This window comes from Lissotriton vulgaris, chromosome 11 (assembly GCF_964263255.1).
Source record: "Lissotriton vulgaris chromosome 11, aLisVul1.2, whole genome shotgun sequence".
NCBI classification, from domain to species: Eukaryota; Metazoa; Chordata; class Amphibia; order Caudata; family Salamandridae; genus Lissotriton; species Lissotriton vulgaris.
In genome coordinates, this window is record NC_141699.1 from 754,023,621 (window position 1) to 754,044,514 (window position 20,894).

The window sequence follows — 20,894 nt, forward strand, 5'->3', positions numbered from 1 at the left end:
AGGGCCCAGCAGGCGTTACCCCAAAGGGGGTGCCGTGCAAAGATGTCAGTGGGTGATGAGTACGTAAAGGGGTTTCACCCCCAAATATCTTGCAAGAAAGAGAGATGGCTCCCCAGCAGTGATGTCAGTTCCCAGTCGCCACAGCACCCGGTTATCAATGATGGCGTCGCATACAGGGGCACTGCAGGCAGAGGAGAGAGGGCCGCAGGCCAATGTGGCCAGTAGACTCCACGCATAACAGGCCGCTCTAGGGTAGAGGCCAATGGGGCCTAACAAGATGTAGCAGTCTCAGGATAGCAACACAGCAGCTGATGTTTCGCCACTAAGCAGTGTTATGTAGATGCAATGCCCTCCCCCGCCATCGCCGCTGTCCAATAATGTTGCCATTCAAGTGTCGCCTCTGTCCCCACTTACCGCCCCATTGGACAGTGTTGGTATTGTAGCAGATGACGTGGGGATTGTAGCGGATGCCGCACAGCTCAGGTCATCTTCACGGCTCCAGGTGGAGTCTGTTGCCGTGTATGCGTGCCACTAGTAGTCCAGTCCAATGCCAGCGACCGGGACATGTAGCAATGGGCCAGTGCTACCAGTGTCGCCCTGTCCATTCAATGGCTGTGCAGGTTTTGCGGATGACAGCAGGTAGGCTGTCTACTCTGTCATCCGCGGGCCGCCAGCTGGAGCAGAATTCAAATGGCGGCATGATGGTCGCGACTGGGCCCGCAGCCACGTGGGATCCCTGCGGTCGTGTAGCGGCGGAATCTGCTCAAGTCCCCAGGCAGGCCTGTCCCTGCCTCCTGTGTCTCCTCAATCCTGGCCACGGGATCTCCGAACAGACTCGCAGGGCAGCAATTTTGTCACAGGAGTGAGCACATAGTCAAAGGGGAAAGCGGCATCACTTTTGGAGCGAATTTTCTGCAGGTGAGAGGAGGATAAATTAAATTAAATATCATGCTGCCGAGTGCCCAGAGCCTCACTGGCGTGTGGCCATCTTGGTCGTGCGTCACCTAGCGCCCTCCCCATCCCACAAAATATCCTTAAACGAATTAGAAACATTGGAGTGACATATAATAAACAAAATGACAAAAAATCCAATAAGGGGAACCGGAGAAAGGAACTTCTAAAGTTTTAAGTAGAAATGGCACCAAGAAGCACAAAGTGGCAATGATATTCAATGGTTGCGTTAAAACTAGACCCAAGCACAATTTGACGCTGACGGCAATGAAGCATGAGTCTGATACACTGACTGGGTTTGTCCTGGTCAAAGTTTTTACCTTCTGACTTTAGTCCTCCAGGACCTCAGGGGAAGCACTTAAAAACTCACAGGGTGTCAGGAAGAAGGCCATAAGAGTATTCAGTCCTTGTCCACTTACCACTGGTCCCACTTGGCAGTTACAGGAAAAGGCCTCTTGTAGCTTGGTGTGTCTTGGTAGTTTTAACAGTAGGTCAGCACTATGACCCTTTGAGTCCACTTCTTAGTCCTCAGCACGAGAAAGAGAGCAGCTCCACCCCTCTAGGCTCTTCTCAGGTCTTATACAGAAGGTTTATTCCTCTTCAGATCTTCCAGTTCCAAGAGTGTTCTGAAGTGGGTGCCTGGCAATGCTATATTTATGCCCGGCATGAGTTAGTGGGTGGGTGACCCAAGGGCTGCCATAACCAGTAAGGTAAAGGCTAACCCTGCACAATTTAGGCAATTTCAAGATGGCCAAAGTCTTTGGCCACGCTTATCTTGGGTTCTGAGGGGTAGGGGTGTGCGTGTGGAGCGTACTGTGGTAACCTTACTTGCCTACCATATTGAACACCAAAATAGAGTTTGTGACAGTCCCTGTACCCACAACAATGTAATTGACAGAAGTCTAGTTGTACAAAGCTGAGGTTTTAGCATTCAGACATGGGAGTGCACCCCAAATATTATATGTAACCCAGCAGACATGCTGAGCAGTCTGTAACACTGTAATGCCGAAAAGAGGCCCACTGTGATTGGAGCTGAACTGGCTGTGGGTACAAAAGAAGGTCTCTGCCCATGTGTCTGCTAACATTTGCCTGCGACAGCTGAGGTTTGAAGGGTACCCCAAGTGTCAGATGAAAAACCCCAGCAGACCTGTCAAGCAGGATGTGTCATTGAAGTAGGACTTGATACTTTAATGTCAAAAAGGATTCTCCCGGCCCCTCCAGCATATTGTGTAAGGTTGGGATGAACCATTTCTGCCCATTCAGGTCAGCCTATAGTCTTCTCTTGGGGAGAAGTTCATACCTCATTCATGCCTATTCAAATGCTAAATGCTGTCTGGGAGAAGTTGGAGAGCGAAATGCAGATTTAGCTTACAGGGACTTTAGGCAAGGCAAAGGCAACTTTCTAAAAGGTACTTTTGCTTAATATCTAAGACAAATCCAACTTTACTACTGAATTCGTTTTTTAGGTCTCGGCGTCAACGCGCGGAAGCGCGTCTCCGCCGAGATCTTTTGTTAGCGACTATGCTTCCCAGCGCGCATCCTTCCAGGCGATTTGTAACTGGAACGCGCGCTGTGGCCAGGCGCTGTCTCCTGGGAAGCGCAAGCACCACACACACATGCGCATACACACACACACACAAGCGCCCATGCACGCACGCACGCACATACATACATACAGAGACACCACCCCTGACACATACACACACGCGCGCACACACACAAGTGCACCGAGGCCCCCCCTCCCCCGCCGTCACCGTCGCACACACACATACACACACACACACGAGCATACACACACACACGTGCACCAATCCCGCTCCAGCCTTTTGGAACTTACCTTACCTCAGCACGCGGCGCCCAACCTCCTGCTGGCGCGGCCCCGGGGCTCTACACCGCTCACAGGAGCCCCGGGCCGCGAGACGCAACGACTCCGCCTGCCTCCTCTTCCGGTCTGAACGTGGCCCCGCCCCCGTCACAGGTGACCGTGCCTGACTTCCGGGGCGGCCGAGATACTAAGAGACTGCTGGGGACAAAGTGTGGTCTGTGGAGTTACAATGGCTGCAAGCAAGGGGTGAGTGTGAAAGTGCCGACCTTATTTATGTTTAATGATAAAAACAAGGTTAAACTTAAAAATCTGAGTATCTATCACACAGAGAAGATGGGATGGGCAGATCTACAGCACAAAACTCCTAAAATGCAAACGTGTTAAAGAAGACCCATAGAAAGCAACAGGCTGTTCACATACACTGAACATCTGCCTGTGATAAATGCAATATAAACTGTGATAAAACTGCATTGGCGACACCCCGATATGTTACATTGAAATATTAGGGATTAAATCCCAGTTGTCGCTGTGTGTTTAAGAAACATCTGTTAGTACAGTGTGTGGAAAGCTTTTTCAGAAACATCTGTTAGTACAGTGTGTGGAAAGCTTTTTCAGAAACTATGTAGGAGCGTGATTGGAGACCCACAACAGCAAATAACCCAATCACAAACACGCTGGTACATTGCAAAGGCAGAATCTACTACATTAACTGATGCAAATGAAAAGCATCTTTGCTTCTACTTCAGGACGTACAACCATTTTCAAAATATTAAATGACCTGATCCCCTCCCCAAGTTTGGAGGGAGATTTGTAGCAGCACTGTTACAAAAATATTTCTCAAGTTGATTTTTAATTTTTAGTGGCCTAAAGTTAAGCACTGTCTACTTTGAACAAGGGAACCAGGTTCGAGTCCTTGCCTCGACTTACCATCCTGTGATTATGACAAAATCACTTAATTTCCCTGTACCTAAAAATGAATGTATATGTAATGTAATCTGGTGCTTATATAAAACTGTTCCATTGCCTCTGGGTCGTGTTCGCACCATATAGACCTTCGAAAAAGACTATGACATTTTAATAGAAGTCTACTTGAAATTAAAACGACTGCTCTTTCTGCTGCAACACTTCCAAGGTGCTCCAAGATGTATGTATGTCAAGCTTTGCATGCAGCCTGTACAAAAGTCCCTGCAGGTTTCAGATACAAAAGGCAGTGAGCGGGCTAGGGTGCTAGTATTATCTCTACCTGGTGGTGAGTGGTGAGTGCAGAGTGGTGAGTGCAGAGTGGTGAGTGCAGAGTGGTGAGTGCAGAGTGGTGAGTGCAGAGTGGTGAGTGCAGAGTGGTGAGTGCAGAGTGGTGAGTGCAGAGTGGTGGTGAGGGCAGAGTGGTGGTGAGGGCAGAGTGGTGGTGAGGGCAGAGTGGTGGTGAGGGCAGAGTGGTGGTGAGGGCAGAGTGGTGGTGAGGGCAGAGTGGTGGTGAGGGCAGAGTGGTGGTGAGGGCAGAGTGGTGGTGAGGGCAGAGTGGTGGTGAGGGCAGAGTGGTGGTGAGGGCAGAGTGGTGGTGAGGGCAGAGTGGTGGTGAGGGCAGAGTGGTGGTGAGGGCAGAGTGGTGGTGAGGGCAGAGTGGTGGTGAGGGCAGAGTGGTGGTGAGGGCAGAGTGGTGGTGAGGGCAGAGTGGTGGTGAGGGCAGAGTGGTGGTGAGGGCAGAGTGGTGGTGAGTGCAGTGAGTGCGCAGAGTGGTGAGTGTGCAGAGTGGTGAGTGTGCAGAGTGGTGAGTGTGCAGAGTGGTGAGTGTGCAGAGTGGTGAGTGTGCAGAGTGGTGAGTGTGCAGAGTGGTGAGTGTGCAGAGTGGTGAGTGTGCAGAGTGGTGAGTGTGCAGAGTGGTGAGTGTGCAGAGTGGTGAGTGTGCAGAGTGGTGGTGAGTGCAGAGTGGTGGTGAGTGCAGAGTGGTGGTGAGTGCAGAGTGGTGGTGAGTGCAGAGTGGTGGTGAGTGCAGAGTGGTGGTGAGTGCAGAGTGGTGGTGAGTGCAGAGTGGTGGTGAGTGCAGAGTGGTGGTGAGTGCAGAGTGGTGGTGAGTGCAGAGTGGTGGTGAGTGCAGAGTGGTGGTGAGTGCAGAGTGGTGAGTGCAGAGTGGTGAGTGCAGAGTGGTGAGTGCAGAGTGGTGAGTGCAGAGTGGTGAGTGCAGAGTGGTGAGTGCAGAGTGGTGAGTGCAGAGTGGTGAGTGCAGAGTGGTGAGTGCAGAGTGGTGAGTGCAGAGTGGTGAGTGCAGAGTGGTGAGTGCAGAGTGGTGAGTGCAGAGTGGTGAGTGCAGAGTGGTGAGGGCAGAGTGGTGAGGGCAGAGTGGTGAGGGCAGAGTGGTGAGTGCAGAGTGGTGAGTGCAGAGTGGTGAGTGCAGAGTGGTGAGTGCAGAGTGGTGAGTGCAGAGTGGTGAGTGCAGAGGGGTGAGTGCAGAGGGGTGAGTGCAGAGGGGTGAGTGCAGAGGGGTGAGTGCAGAGGGGTGAGTGCAGAGGGGTGAGTGCAGAGTGGTGAGTGCAGAGTGGTGAGTGCAGAGTGGTGGTGAGTGCAGAGTGGTGGTGAGTGCAGAGTGGTGGTGAGTGCAGAGTGGTGGTGAGTGCAGAGTGGTGGTGAGTGCAGAGTGGTGGTGAGTGCAGAGTGGTGGTGAGGGCAGAGTGGTGGTGAGGGCAGAGTGGTGGTGAGGGCAGAGTGGTGGTGAGGGCAGAGTGGTGGTGAGGGCAGAGTGGTGGTGAGGGCAGAGTGGTGGTGAGGGCAGAGTGGTGGTGAGGGCAGAGTGGTGGTGAGGGCAGAGTGGTGGTGAGTGCAGTGAGTGCAGAGTGGTGAGTGTGCAGAGTGGTGAGTGTGCAGAGTGGTGAGTGTGCAGAGTGGTGAGTGTGCAGAGTGGTGAGTGTGCAGAGTGGTGAGTGTGCAGAGTGGTGAGTGTGCAGAGTGGTGAGTGTGCAGAGTGGTGAGTGTGCAGAGTGGTGAGTGTGCAGAGTGGTGAGTGTGCAGAGTGGTGAGTGTGCAGAGTGGTGGTGAGTGCAGAGTGGTGGTGAGTGCAGAGTGGTGGTGAGTGCAGAGTGGTGGTGAGTGCAGAGTGGTGGTGAGGGCAGAGTGGTGGTGAGGGCAGAGTGGTGGTGAGGGCAGAGTGGTGGTGAGGGCAGAGTGGTGGTGAGGGCAGAGTGGTGGTGAGGGCAGAGTGGTGGTGAGGGCAGAGTGGTGGTGAGGGCAGAGTGGTGGTGAGGGCAGAGTGGTGGTGAGGGCAGAGTGGTGGTGAGTGCAGAGTGGTGGTGAGTGCAGAGTGGTGGTGAGTGCAGAGTGGTGGTGAGTGCAGAGTGGTGAGTGCAGAGTGGTGAGGGCAGAGTGGTGAGGGCAGAGTGGTGAGGGCAGAGTGGTGAGGGCAGAGTGGTGAGGGCAGAGTGGTGAGGGCAGAGTGGTGAGGGCAGAGTGGTGAGGGCAGAGTGGTGAGGGCAGAGGGGTGAGGGCAGAGGGGTGAGTGTGCAGAGTGGCGAGTGTGCAGAGTGGCGAGTGTGCAGAGTGGCGAGTGTGCAGAGTGGCGAGTGTGCAGAGTGGCGAGTGTGCAGAGTGGCGAGTGTGCAGAGTGGCGAGTGTGCAGAGTGGCGAGTGTGCAGAGTGGCGAGTGCAGAGCATTGTGTGCTGTTGAGTGCAGAGTGCTGTGTATTGGCAATGTTAATGACAATGCCCATTTATTTTTGATTTAAAGAAAAAAAATGTCATGAACAATGCCAATAGCTCTACCTTTAATGATGCCGAGACCATTGCATTGCAAATGCTTGTTTTTATAACTATTATAAAAAAAATGGTTTAAATATTTTTCTAGCTAGTATTTAATATTGCATCCCAGTGCATAGCTATGGAACAGCCAAAACTGCTACAGTGAAAACAGCTTTGAGGGGCTAATCACTGTAAGGGCATATTTTACAATAATCCCCAACATATTCTACTTTTAAATAACATGCACCATGCCTTATGGACAATAAAGCTTACTTAGGGGTGACTTATACATAGTTAAGGAAGGTTTAGGCCTGTCAAAAGGGGTTATTTTGACAGGTTGAATTTGCAGTTAAAACCTGCATAGCCAGGCTACTGATGGCAGGCCTGCAGTCATGTCTTCGTAGCCAGGTTACTGATGGCAGGCCTGCAGTCATTTTTGCATTGTCACTCTAGTGGATCGCACAAAGGGTACTGCAGTCCACTTGGAAGGTCCTGGGTACACCTTAGAACCATATACTTTGGACATAAAGGTACGTTAAATATGCCAGTCGGGTGTATTCAAATTTTCTCATGGAAGGGAGGAACACAAGCACTTTACCAGTGTTTACCCCGTGGTAAAAGTGCACAGTGTTTGATAGGCAGCTAAAATAGGGTTCGGTAAACCGCAAAAATAAAATCTGAGGTATCCCTGCAGAAAAGGTCACATTTCCAACACCTCTTAAGTGAAAGAAAACACTCAAATTCACAGTCTACTGGGGACTAACCTGTTGGATTTGAAGCCAGGATACAGCACCAAACCAAACCTGCTACCTTGATGTTTCTTGGTGACTTACTCATAAATGTTTATGATGGTCACAACAGCCACCTCATCCTGCCAGACTCAGTGGCGCCATTTGATAATGTAGGCCTTAAACAATTCCTGGAAACTCTTCAAAATAGCACGGACCTGAACTGTAGTATGGTTTGAGTCCTTCCATGTATCATATGCAGTACCCCAAGGATCCGTTCTGTCACTCATTTTCTTCAACCTACATGTTGAATCTGTAGAATTGCTCACAGAGCGTTATATCTCCCCTATCACAACAGATTATCTATGAACGAAAGAGCTAAAAGATACAGACATCACAAAATAAACAGGTACCACAGCTAAATCCCCAGGTTTCTTACTCGACAAGCACTTAGCCTATAAAAAAGTCATACAAGATATATCCGGATCAGCAAAATTCAACCTTCAAACCTTCATGAATCTCAAACAATCCAAACATGAAATTAAAACAAACAATCCAAACAGGAAATTAAATATTGATAACATTTTGCCTAAAATATGGATGTGTGAACTCCAGTAGCATCCTGATGAGTGGCCTAACCTGTTAAAAGCTGTTCTGCATGTAGCAGTCTGCTTCCTTACAAACTCAAAATGATCCCCCCGCCCCCCCCCCTCTCACAGCTCTTGGATGACTGCCCACAGAGTTCAAATAACTTACAAAGTACTTCACCTAAACACCCCAGAATATTCAACACAATCATTAATTATAACATTTGGATCAAAAGTTTTAGATGTAAAAATCTGCTCATACTCAACTTGTGTTTAGAAAAATATTACCCTTGTGAGAGGATTTTCATGCCAGGCACCCAAAAAATATTTTCATGACCTCAGAAATGCTTTTACTTTCGTGTCTTCAAAAAACTCTCAAAATGGTTTGCAAAGAGAAATATCTGTAAGCTTTAATGAAGGTTTAGTATTGCTTCATTACATTGCCCTCTCAACACTCATATAAAACATTGCATAACCTAGTTCGATAAGCATGGAACTATTATAGTGCCTTCCGTTCTTATATCCTAGCTCCAAGGAACTATGTCAAGAAACACTATTCTACTCTTCTTGCAAGTCTAGCACATAAAGATATACAGACTGTGTCTGTGCCCCCCTAAATTGTTTATAGGTAGTAACCCCATCCTTATATGTACATTGTAACCAAAGTCATTGATAGTAGTACCATTCAGGCCCTCCTATGCCCTACTAAATTTCATGTTGCACAGTGCTCTGAAACCTGCCTGTGTTGGGTCTGCAGTGTATTAAACAAATGTAAATAAACTAAATCAAAATAAGTGCTTCTGTCTTACTATGGCTTATCTGTGTGTACTGAAGATATATAAGAAAAAATAATCTTTCATTAATATACGACCTGTCGGTGGTGGTCCGACCACCATCAAAATGAGGTCCATAGATGGTTAGATGTATTTGTGGCAATAGCAGGTTGTACAAATTCTCATCATGTACTCCGTGTTGCTCTTGCAACCTGTTTCTTTTTTATTCTCAATTTCTTATTGTCTCCTACACCTAACTAGGACTATGAACTGTTTCTAAAACTGGTACTATGTACCTTTGTGTATCCCTAACTGCCCATCTGCGCGGCCAACGTTACATCTTCATATCCCAGCTGATTTGCACGCCCTTACTCGAGACCTTGTTTTGACCAAATAGTGCATCTCATGCTTTCACTCATTCCTAGAGCTATATTTGTAGCTTGGTAAATCTAGATTGTAGAGGTTCCTATTGGTGGGACCTAAGACGACTATGCAGCACATAAAAAAAGTTTTTTAAGAACCATGCGCAAAATTGATTGACAATGGCAAAGTAAACACTAAATTATTACTTATATTAATGAATGTCATTGTAATATGGGACCATCTTTGGTGATTTTAGTGGTGTTGATTTGGTTTATTGTAACATAGGCTTGCTGTTATTAAAGGGATGACAGTGCCCCTCATGGGCAAAAGTTGTCCACAAACGTTTTATTTTTGACACCCGAAGATCCGCAGATTCACTGCAGCTCTCAGCGCGGCCAACCCGTCCCCCCACATGAGAACACATGTGTCCATATCCCAATTAAAAAAAACAAATGCACTCATTCACAGACCCACTACACACTCTCTCTCAGCCCCACACAGCTACTCACACACACACACACACACACAGTCACACATCCATACAGCACTCACAAACCCATACAATCACTGATGCATTTACTCAGAGAACCACTCACACACCCATACAGCCACTCACACACCCACACAGCCACTCACACACCCACACAGCCACTCACACACCCACTCAGAGACCCAGAACCCCCTACCCCACCCATTTACACACTTATACAGCCACTCATACACCCACTTACAGACCCAGAGAACCACTCTTACATCCACTCACAGACCCACACAGGCACTCACACACACCTATGTACACCGTCATACAGCTGCTGTCACACCCACTCACAGACCCACACACCCAATTAGACACTCACACACTCAGCACATACTCACACACCCATACAGCCAGTCACACACCCCTTCAGACACCCATTCACATATCCATACAGCCACTCACACACCCACTTAAATACTCAGAGAACCACTCATACATACACTCACAGACCCACACAGGCACTCAAACACCCAAATAAACACTTATATAGCCAGTCATACACCTTCTCACAACCCACACTCACACACCCACCCACCCACACACGTTTCACCCACCCACCCACACACTTTTCACACACCCACCCACACACTTTTCACCCACCCACCCAATCACTTTTCACACACCCACCCTCACACACCCACTCACACACTTTCACGAACACCCACACACACTCACCACAGTCCCACCACACACACTCCCCACATTCCCACCACTCACACTCCCCACATTCCCACCAAACACTCACCACACTCTTACAACATACTTGCACACCTGCTCACACAACCATACAGCCAGTCACACACTCATTTAGAGTCCGAGGAAACCAGTCGCACATCCATTCATACACCCGTACAGCCACGTTCTAGTTAGGATTAGCATTAAAACCCATAGAAATTCACTGAAAAGAACAAAGGTTACAGGAACGTTGTAGTTGGGTTCAGATTTTACAAACAGAAAACCATAGAAATGTAGCAGTTATAGTTATCTCCAGTAACTATAATTTGTGCCCTAAGGTAACTATAACTTGTGCTGTCCCCATGCATTGATAATTGCCCCACATTTTACATCAGTTATGTCATCATAATGTCATTGCAACATTTGCAATGGAATTATTGATGAGAAAACTTCATGGTGGGTGCAGTTACTGTTACCTTGGGGCCCTAGTTATAGTTACTTGGGATAACTATATCTAAAACAGCAGAATTTCTATGGTTTTGTATGTGTATAACCTGAACCTAACTATAACGTCCATTTAACCTTTGTTTATTTCAGTGAATATATATATATATATATATATATATATTATGTATGTGTATCAAAGTTTAAACAAGCACTGGCGTTGCCAATAGGTCTCGCAGTAGGAAAGTTGGAGCTATTACATTTGCAAATAACAATGCCTTTTATTTTTGTTTTCATTTTAAAAACATAAAGGGCTTTGTCATTTACAAAACCACTAGCTCCAACTTTCCAACTGCGAGACCTATTGGCAATATATATAATTGAAAAACCGTATTAAAAAAAGATTTTACATAAAAAATGTCTTCTAGTTTTTTTGTAGTTGCATGTGGTGTGTAATTATGTGGCACTCAGTGGTATTCTCATTAAGAGGCACATCCCTTGTACCATCTTGTCGACGGATGATTTGCCTGGCTGTGAAACCCTTGCCTTCTCTCTGGCCCTATCCCCCCATCAATCTTGTTTGGGGCTTTTGCTTTATAGATCACCCGGTCCTCTTGGCTCCTTCACGGAGGATTTGCTAGCGATCATTTCCACACTGAGTCTTAGGGCAACTTTAGGGGACTTTAACATCCACATGGATAAGGGTGAGGATCCTGAAGTGCAAAAATTCTTGGATATGACGTCGTCAGTGGGACTTCATATGTACCTGCAGTCACCTACACATGAGAAGGGACATATTCTAGATCAAATCTTTTCAACCGTTCCGGTGGCCCTTTCCTCCCTTGCCCCAGTACTCTGGTCGGACCATTTCCTAGCGGACTTCACGTTAGTACATCAGCCAGGGGCCGCTCGCATTTCGCAGCGGCTAGCTGCGCGCAGCTCTAGAGCTTTCCACAAAGTCACCCCAGCCATGCTCACCCAGGCTTTAGAAACCCATCCTTGTGCTTTCACGGGTAGTTTGGAGGACGATGTGGTGTGTTTTCAGAACTGGCTCACTGCACGTTTGGAAGCCTTGGCACCACCTCGCCAGGTTAGATCTGAACTGGCAAGAGCATCAGCCCCGTGGTTCTCTGCTGCCTTGGCAGCTAAGAGAAGGCATTGCAAGAGGCTGGAGAGAATTTGGAGGAGGCACTATGATACATCTGCTAAGCAGTCCTACAGACTAGCAGTGAAAGAATATCAAATGGAGATCGTTTCAGAGAAAAAATCCTTTTTAGCTAAAAGGATCGATGAAGCAGATAGCTCCTGCAAAGAGATCTTTAAGATTGTTAAAGAATTCACATCTCCCTCCTGCTGTACTCCTGCATCTGCTTTCTCGGAACCTTGGATCATGGAGCTTGCAGCATTTTTTACTAATAAAATCCGCACTATTCAGTCAGCTTTGCAAGGAACTCAGAACATCTCGAGTATGGGCTCAGCGATCGACGGCCCCTCCTACCCTTGGTTATGCCCAACGGCAACGCATATGGGCCCCACCCTGCACTGTTTCCCCCCTTTAGAGCCTCAGGCTTCGCTTGACCTTCTGTCGAGCCTGAAATCTGGATCTCCACTGGACCCTTGTCCCGCCAAGTGTCTTGCGACCCTGGCGCCTGCCCTTAACCCGATCATCAACCCTCTCATTAATGCTTCTCTGAATTCGGGCAAAGTCCCCTCCTCCTGGAAACAGGCCCTAGTTCTTCCCCTCATTAAAAAACCGAATGCAGATGCCAAACTGCATTCGAACTACAGGCCAATCTCGCTGCTTCCTGCCCTGGCCAAGGTTACTGAAAAATATGTGCACACCACCCTTACCAACTTTTTAGAGGGTAACTCCCTATTACATCAGTCAGTCTGGTTTTAGATCCAACCTGAGCACCGAAACCGCTCTTCTTGAGGTAACCGAGGCTGTGAAGGAGACCCTCGACAGGGGTGGAAAGGCCCTGCTTATCATGCTTGATTTGTCGGCGGCCTTCGACACCGTTCCCCACGACCTCCTCCTAACTAGACTCTGGGAGATTGGGATGCGGGGAACGGTGTTCGCATGGTTTCAGTCTTTCTTGGCCGACCGGAGACAAACGATCTGGGCTCCCCCTTTCTCCGCCCTGATGCAGCAGCTTGAAGTTGGGGTCCCGCAGGGCTCCATACTTAGTCCCTCCCTCTTTAATGTCTTTCTTACACCTCTGGCGGCACGGGTGGAGGAGCTAGGGGCCCAGATCATATCCTATGCGATGATACACAGCTCCTGTTCACTTGTGACAGGGGATGTGACTTCGATGGAGCAGCTATTCGGAAGTGTTTGGAGTTTGTGTTTGAATGGTTCGGGAAAAATGGCCTCAAATGCAACTCCGACAAATCCGAGATACTGTTCTTTGGCTGTTCTGCAGACCCAAGATGGAAGCAATGGTGGCCTTCGGCCATGTTTCCGCCTGCCAGCGATTCGGCCACAGCTAAGAATTTGGGTATGATGGTTGATAACACTCTTTCCTTCAAGGCCCAGGTTGCTGGCTTGACTGGGAAGTGCTTTGCCATCTTAAGGATGTTGCGTAAGTTTTTGCCCTATCTATCGTTTGAGCATAAGAAGATCACGGTGCAAGCACTAATAGGCTCGCGACTAGACTACGCCAACATCCTTTACTTAGGTCTGCCTGAATATCTGCTGACTCGTCTGCAGATAGTTCAAAATTCTGCAGCCAGGGCAATCTTTGGTCTAACTAGAAGAGCCAGGGCCAGCAATCTCCTTGTCTCTCTGCATTGGCTGCCGATTCGTAAGCGCATCTTTTTCAAGACCTTAATTACAGCTTTTAGGGCGCTTCACAATTTCGGCGCGGAATATCTGCAGAGAAGGGTCCATTTCTATCTCCCATCTAGACCTCTGAGATCTGCGGCCCAGGCCAAGGCTATCGTCCCAACAGTGAAGCGTGCTCGCTGTGGAGGCCGTTCCTTTAGTTACCTTGCACCCCGTCTCTGGAACACACTGCCTCTGAGGACGTGCACCGATCTCTCTGTTTTTAGGAAGGGACTTAAAACTTATCTTTTTGCCCTGTAATTGCTGTTATGGTTAATCTTGGTGCCGTTAGGACGTTATGTTAGTTGCTGGTATTTTGGTGTGATGATCTTTAGCGCCGGGACGCTCTTTGGAGCAGCTGAGCGCTCTACAAAACAAATTGTAACATAACATAACATTATTTGGAGTGTATGCTGCATTGAGTGTAGTGGTATTGTGTGGAGTGTATGTTGTATTTAGTAGTGTTTAATTATGTGGGTGTAATTATGTGGCATGAGTGGTATTTGGAGTGTGTTGCATTGAGTGCAGTGTAATTATGTAGCATCTAATTATGTTGCAGTGTGTGGTTTTATGTGGAGTGTATTAGTGTTGCATTGAGTAAAGTTTAAGTATGTGGCATGTAATTATATGGCACTTAGTGGTATTATGTGGTTTGTATTTATGTTGCATTGAGTAGAATATAAATATGTGGTGTGAAATTATGTGGCACTGAGTGGTATTATATGGAGTGTACTTATGTTGTATTGAGTGGAGTGTAATTATGTGGCTTGTAATTATGTGGTATTTAGTGCTATGTGGCGTGTATTTATGTTGTAATGAGTTGAGTGTAATTATGTGGCGTGTAACTATGTCACACTGAGTGGTATTTTGTGGAGTGCATTTATGTTGCATTGAGTATAGTGTAATTATGTGCCATTTATTTATGTGGCATAGTGTTATGTGGAGTGTTTTTATGTTGCCTTTAATATAGTGTTATTATGTGATATGTAATTATGTGGTAGTGAGTGGTATTATGTGTAATGTATTTATGGTGCATGGAGTATAGTGTAATTACATGGTGTGTAAATATGTGACACTAAGCGGTATTATGTGGAGTGTATTTATGTTGCTTTGAGTAGGGTGTAATTATGTGGTGGGTAAATATGTGGTACTGAGTGAGTCTCCAGGTGATGTGCATACTTCCTTTTTAAAGTTGTGACTTGGCTGAAATTACAGGCTAGGATGCTCAGTGTTGTTTTAGGAATCCATGTTTATATATATTGTGTGTTAATTTTTTTGTTTTATTGGAATGTAGCAATGTGCATTACTGCAGACACCAGCTCAAATTAAGCCCACCTGCAGGGGTGACGCTGATCTGCTTTCTGCTAACACGCCCATGTGCCTACTGAAAGACAGCTGTTTAAATAAACCCCCTGCATGGGCCTATATTACATGCCTGGTTTTGAAGGTAAAAAGAAGTGGTTGAGTACAATATGAAGGGAAATAAAGTTTCCTGCACAGCAGTCACAACAACATTCTAATATGAGTGCGTGGTAGCGCCCAAAGGTGAGAAAGGGTCTGGCTGAGAGGAAAGGGGAACAAAGGGAGTTTTATGGCATGGAATTGTGGCAGATATGAGTTAAGTTAAGTTTCCTGCACAGCAGTCACAACAGCATCCTTCCTATGTGTTGTATTGAAAGCAGTTGGAATATAAGGGGGTGGTGGGAATGAGAACAGGAGAGATTTCTTTTTTTTTAAAGAAAGGGAGAGGCTAAGGAGAATAGGGGTTTCCAGAGAGAGAAGAGGCAGAGGAGAGGAAGGTGGTAGAGAAAGTGTTTTACGGTGTGTGAGGAGATACAATTAATTTTTATTTTATTTATTTGTCGGATTTATAATGTGCATCGCTGCCCCAGCGACTGGGCATCCCAGCAGACCGCAGACTCCAAGACATGAACCAGAGAGCAGAGGGGTTGAAGGAGGAAAAAGCCAGGTCTTTATGGCCTTCCGAACGCAAGGTTAACAGTTAATTACAGCAGCAGGAGAGGCAAATGTATAGATAAATGTAGGCCTGTACTGATATTCAAATTAAAAAGGCCAGCAATGTAATCAGTTATGTTTTAGATGCAGTTTGGGAATTAAACTCTAAACGTGCAGCCCCTTTGTGCCTTCAACGCTAAACGAGCACCGTTTTTTCTGCTGTTGAATAAAGATACAGCACTCGGAGGTAGTAGAGATAAAAAAAGGGGGAAGGGTTGTGTAGATGCCTCGGAGCACGAAGGTATGGGCTAAAAGAAAGGGAGGGTGAGTAGAGAGAGGGGATAAAACATACAAGGGGAGCCTGAACTTTCCCGTGGTCTGTTAAATAAAGAGTTTAAAAAAACACAGAATGCATAATCCATTACCAACATTCAGTATACTGCAAAAATAATTCAACCCTGCTTTCCCGCATTTCTGTGCTAACAGTGCCCTACAGTGACAATGTATTGTTACAAAATTGTAACCAAATGAAAAAAAACATACATATGACGGAACTACCGAAGAGCTCGTACTTAGCTGCCCGCAGTTTTCCTAAAAGTATTTTCCTGCAGGCGAGACATGTGCTGCAGGGCTTTCAAACGGCTGATGGCTTCTTTCTAAACGCACAAGCCCCGTGAGTGAACTGAAGGGAGGGGAGGGAGATAAAGAGAAGAGAGAAGGGGGGGTGGAGGAGCGGGTTGAAAACACAGGCGAGGGAAAGCAGCTGATCAACAGAGCTCATAAAACAAGTACGGGAAATGCAAGCGGGGAGGGTGGGAGGGAGACAGCAACACAGGAAGAAGTACACGAAGGAGGCAGCAACGAGAGAAGCCTGCAAAAATAATTCAACCCTGCTTTCCCGCATTTCTGTGCTAACAGTGCCCTACAGTGACAATGTATTGTTACAAAATTGTAACCAAATGAAAAAAAACATATACATATGACGGAACTACCGAAGAGCTCGTACTTAGCTGCCCGCAGTTTTCCTAAAAGTATTTTCCTGCAGGTGAGACATGTGCTGCAGGGCTTTCAAATGGCTGATGGCTTCTTTCTAAACGCACAAGCCCCGTGAGTGAACAGAAGGGAGGGGGAGGGGGATGGAGAGGAGAGAGAAGGGGGGTGGAGGAGCGGTTTGAAAACACAGGTGACGGAAAGCAGCTGACCAACAGAGCTCATAAAACAAGTACGGGAAATGCAAGGGGGGGTGGGAGGGAGACAGCAACACAGGAAGAAGTACACGAAGGAGGCAGCAACGAGAGAAGCACACAAGGGAGACATGGGGGAAGCTGGTAATTGGGGGAGGAGAAGCCGCACAGCACACGCTGGGCGAAGCCCTTTGATGTGCTGTGCGGCTGTGAATGCGCGTGCTTGTTTGGTCACGTGATTCACGTGAACTTAATGAAAACCGCAGCGCAAGAAGCCCTTGGTTTGACGAGGATTTCGAGCACTTGAATTCTCGCTCCGCTCAATGCGCTTGCGCGCATTGATAGGTCGCGAGACCTAAAAAACAGACGGGCACTCGAGAATGTGAGTATACACAACATTTATTGTGCAACGTAGACCGATGCTTATCGACTCAGCAGAGCCTTTGTCAAGATGAATGACCCACCACCTTTAGAAAATAAATAAGCATGATTCATAGACCTAAAAAAGTACTTCATCAAAATGTAAAAGGAGACCACTTCAAATGTGTCTGAATTTGAGTGTTACTTTGTTTCTCCGGACACATCCTTCCTTTGCCTGAATAATGCTCGACTGCTGAAGGAGAAGATTGTTCTTACCATATCCCTTTGCCTCCTTTGATTGGGAATCCTATACAGTGTACACTTGAAGGATGTTTTGTACTTTTATCTGGACCAAAAGCCGCAATCTATGTTGATTAAACTAACCTTTTCTGACTTCGGAGTACAAAAATGCTAGTTGAACAAGTACCTGGGGCCACCATTGTGAAATGGATACCATCACTATGGCTACATTATGCTGTCTAAACTCCATCTGGCATTGTGATAGACTCCACTAGGGCATATTCAGCGACTGCAGTATCCTTTGCACATGTACTTATCCAAGGTAAATGCAAAGCAGCTAGTTACTTTGGCTGCACTCATTCTACCAACTATATGCTTTAGGGGCTTCCTCCACAAGTGCTGTAAAATTGGTCCTGGAAGTTCTTCCAAACCTCTTCGCCTGAGCCTAAGATTGTGATTGTTGTGCCTTCCATATTTTCTCATAAAATACTAGGGTAGAGTTAACTTCACAGTGACTTTCAGCCCTAGTTCGTAGGTCGTTTACAAATGTAACTCCCTTCTGCCCGCTTCCCAGCGATTGATCTAAAAACCCACAACCTGTTGGCTTCTATTTAAAATAATTTTATCTGACAAGGGTGGGAACACTTGAGGGTATGCGGGCATGACACTATCTAGCTACATATTAAATAATCAGTTCTGTCACTAGGTATCTAGAATACCACAGGCTAAATTGGGAAAAAGACCTGTAGGTAACAGCATAAAGGTACCTTTGTCCTTTTATATAATGAAAAATCAATTTAGAATGGATGGAGGATTTTTGCTACATAGGTACATGCGCTGAGACAGCAGATAGGTCATGTTGTGATCATCATGGCTGATTCTCCTTTTGCACATTTTTATATGTACAGTTAGCATGTGTTCATCAGCAATCATAAATAAAGAGTTAGATTGTAATCAAAATAAAATATACTTTTGTAAGGCTCTGCAATTTCTCTTCCCCTGCAGTGTTCTGAAGAAGATATTGCCAGTAAGCTTTGTGTTGACATATCGGTGACCAAAGCTGTACACATTGCTAATCCTAAAACTGCAGAGTTTCAGGTAAGAGAAGTCATTTTCTGTATACTGTAATAAAAGCCTATCTTGGAGAGTAATGATTTTATTGATTGAAATTAACAATAACAGAAACAAGTATATGGTGTTTGGTGATCGCAAGGGCAATCAAGAACTATATCAATGGATGGGGCAACACTTGAGCGGTTCTCTGAGTTAGATTACCTGGGTGTACTTCTGGAAGACCCTCATAGGCACCAGCTCAATTGATGAAGAGCACTCTGTCATTAAAACAGGCTGCAGGGTCCATCATAAGGTTTGCAAACAGTGCACCATCCTTCCCCATTTCTCCTCGTCTGAAAATGTATAGGAGCCAAGCTTGCGGGGCAACCTTGTATGGAGCAGACATATGGGGCCACTGCAACTTGGAGATGATGAGAACAGCTTTCTGATATCACTTAAAAATTCCCCCACACTTCCCATTTGCATGAACTTAAATCTGAGATCCCTCTCTGATATTGCAGCAGTGAGACTGATTCCATATTGATTAAGCGTGTGGGTGATTGAAGAACTAGAGTCTTATAGGTAATGGTTAAGCCTGTTCGAGGGTTTGTGTGCCCTTAGGATCCCTTGGTATGCTTATATAAAGTCCTGGTTGTATAAGCTGGACCTAGTGGGCTTTTAGTCAAACCTACAAGGCAATGCCATTGAAAAGTTCAAAGTGGCCAATTGGCCCCATGTTTTGGGAGACAAAATGTCCAAGACCACTGTGGGAAGGCTGACTGATGGTTTTCTTTTATTTAAATGTGGCTTAGAGTTTGAATTGTGTTTAGATATGGCTACAAACCTGTTTACACAAGCACTTTTTATTATGTTAAGAATGGGCACATTACCGATAGCTTCCTTTACCTGCCTTTGGAGGAATGGGTTAGCCATACATCAAATATGTGCCCCATGGGATGTGGGACCATAGATTGAACATGTTTTATTATTCGGCTTGGCATACAAAAAGCAACGTACACAGTGCATTAGCCCACTGTGCAAAATAATGGGCCTCAACGACCGTACCACAACACTGAGAATAGGTAGAACAAAAACGAGTGGACCAGTCATCTTTTTAATTGGCAAATTTCTCACTCCCATATGGCATCTGAGGGGCAAGAAAATTTCTCCTGGAGAAAAGTCTTTATGGACATTTTGAATTTCTTACATCTTTGTCAAGAGGGTTGCAACCCGTTTTTATCACTTTTTTAAACCATGGTATTTTTTTATGTACATATACGTATATGATATCTTTTTAATCTGTATATTTGTACACTGTTACCTTTCATGGTTTTTTATGAACTGAAATAAATCAAAATGATGAACGAGTTCAATAATCTTAAATTCTGTATATCAAAATGTAAAGATATAACTTTTAGTTCAGTGTGGTATTTTTTAATGCCATGAATACAATTTTATAAACTAGACCTAAATAGGTCTAAGTTTGACAAGGTATGAGAATGTCTTAAAATGTTAATTCCACAATACTTTTATGCTTAGGCTGGATCTGAAGCGAAGTTTCTCAACTCATTCTCTCACACTCTACAAGTCATGTTCTCTTCCAGGGGATCCTCATCAATAGTCATAAGCACTAGAATATTTCCGCCCATGCGCGGGACCCTGGAAACACAATCATATATGTGCCCGATATATATGTGTGTGTGTGTGTGTGTGTGTATATATATATATATATATATATATATATATATATTACCTACTGGCTATCGCCAGTAGGTATATATAGTTAGGATTAATTCCCTATGGGATTTTTGAAAATTCTATGTCTAATAACTTTGGCGTTTGAGGACGGAATCGGCTGAAATTTTCAGGAAAATGGCACATTTTGTTTCTGAGCAGCCCCTGAAAATTTGGTGGAGTTTCGTCAAGGGGGGGCTGAGAAAAAAGGGGGGTCCCAAAACGCGTTTTTCCCATTCATTTTTCCATAGGGCGGTTGGACTCACTTTTAGCTCGAACGGCTGAATGGATTTGCACGAAACTTGGCAAAATTGTAGGGACTGTTAGCCCGATGTGCCTTTGCTAGGTCTCAATATATGTGCTCCAGTAGTTTTTGAGAAATTAACGTTCAAAACAAGATATATATCTGTAACAGCGCTCCGGGCAGCGATCCGGTCCGCTTACTTTTCGCAAAACGGAACTTTGCGCGCAGAAAGCTGATTGGCTCTCCGGTGTCTGTCAACATTCTAAACAGTCCGGAGCGGCCGCCATCTTATCTCTCGGTAGGATCGAGAGAGAAGAGGTGAAAAACGAAGGGGGAATTTATTGAAAGGGTGCAAGGTATACCCCTCTTGACCCCCTAGGATTGTTGTTGGGGTTATTAAAGGGTCCCGTGGGGAAAATAAAAAAAAATTATTTTTCACGGTAGAAGCGTTTCCCGGGCCGCGAACTGGGCCGCAAACTGGTAGCGAAACGGGAATTCGCCATTTTGTGCTTCGTTTTAATTGTTTAGAGACAAAAATTATCGCCGCACATCGGCCACAATGCATGAATATCGTTGAAAAGTCAGCGATATTCATGCATTATCCAGCAAATGCTCTTAGCCATGTTATCCACCTTCCATTGGATAACAGAAAGCTGATTGGCTCTCCGGTGTCTGTCAACATTCTAAAT

General features: G+C 46.0%; 1 protein-coding gene across 1 annotated transcript in view; it reads left to right on the forward strand.

The window, feature by feature from the left end:
• The window catches only part of FARSB (phenylalanyl-tRNA synthetase subunit beta), a 334,706-nt gene that overhangs the window by 191,507 nt on the left and 122,305 nt on the right, over positions 1-20,894 (forward strand). Inside the window, exon 14 of the mRNA XM_086943878.1 lies at positions 18,180-18,272. Coding sequence (XP_086800004.1) covers positions 18,180-18,272 — 93 coding nt within the window. The remainder of the gene's footprint in view (positions 1-18,179; positions 18,273-20,894) is intronic.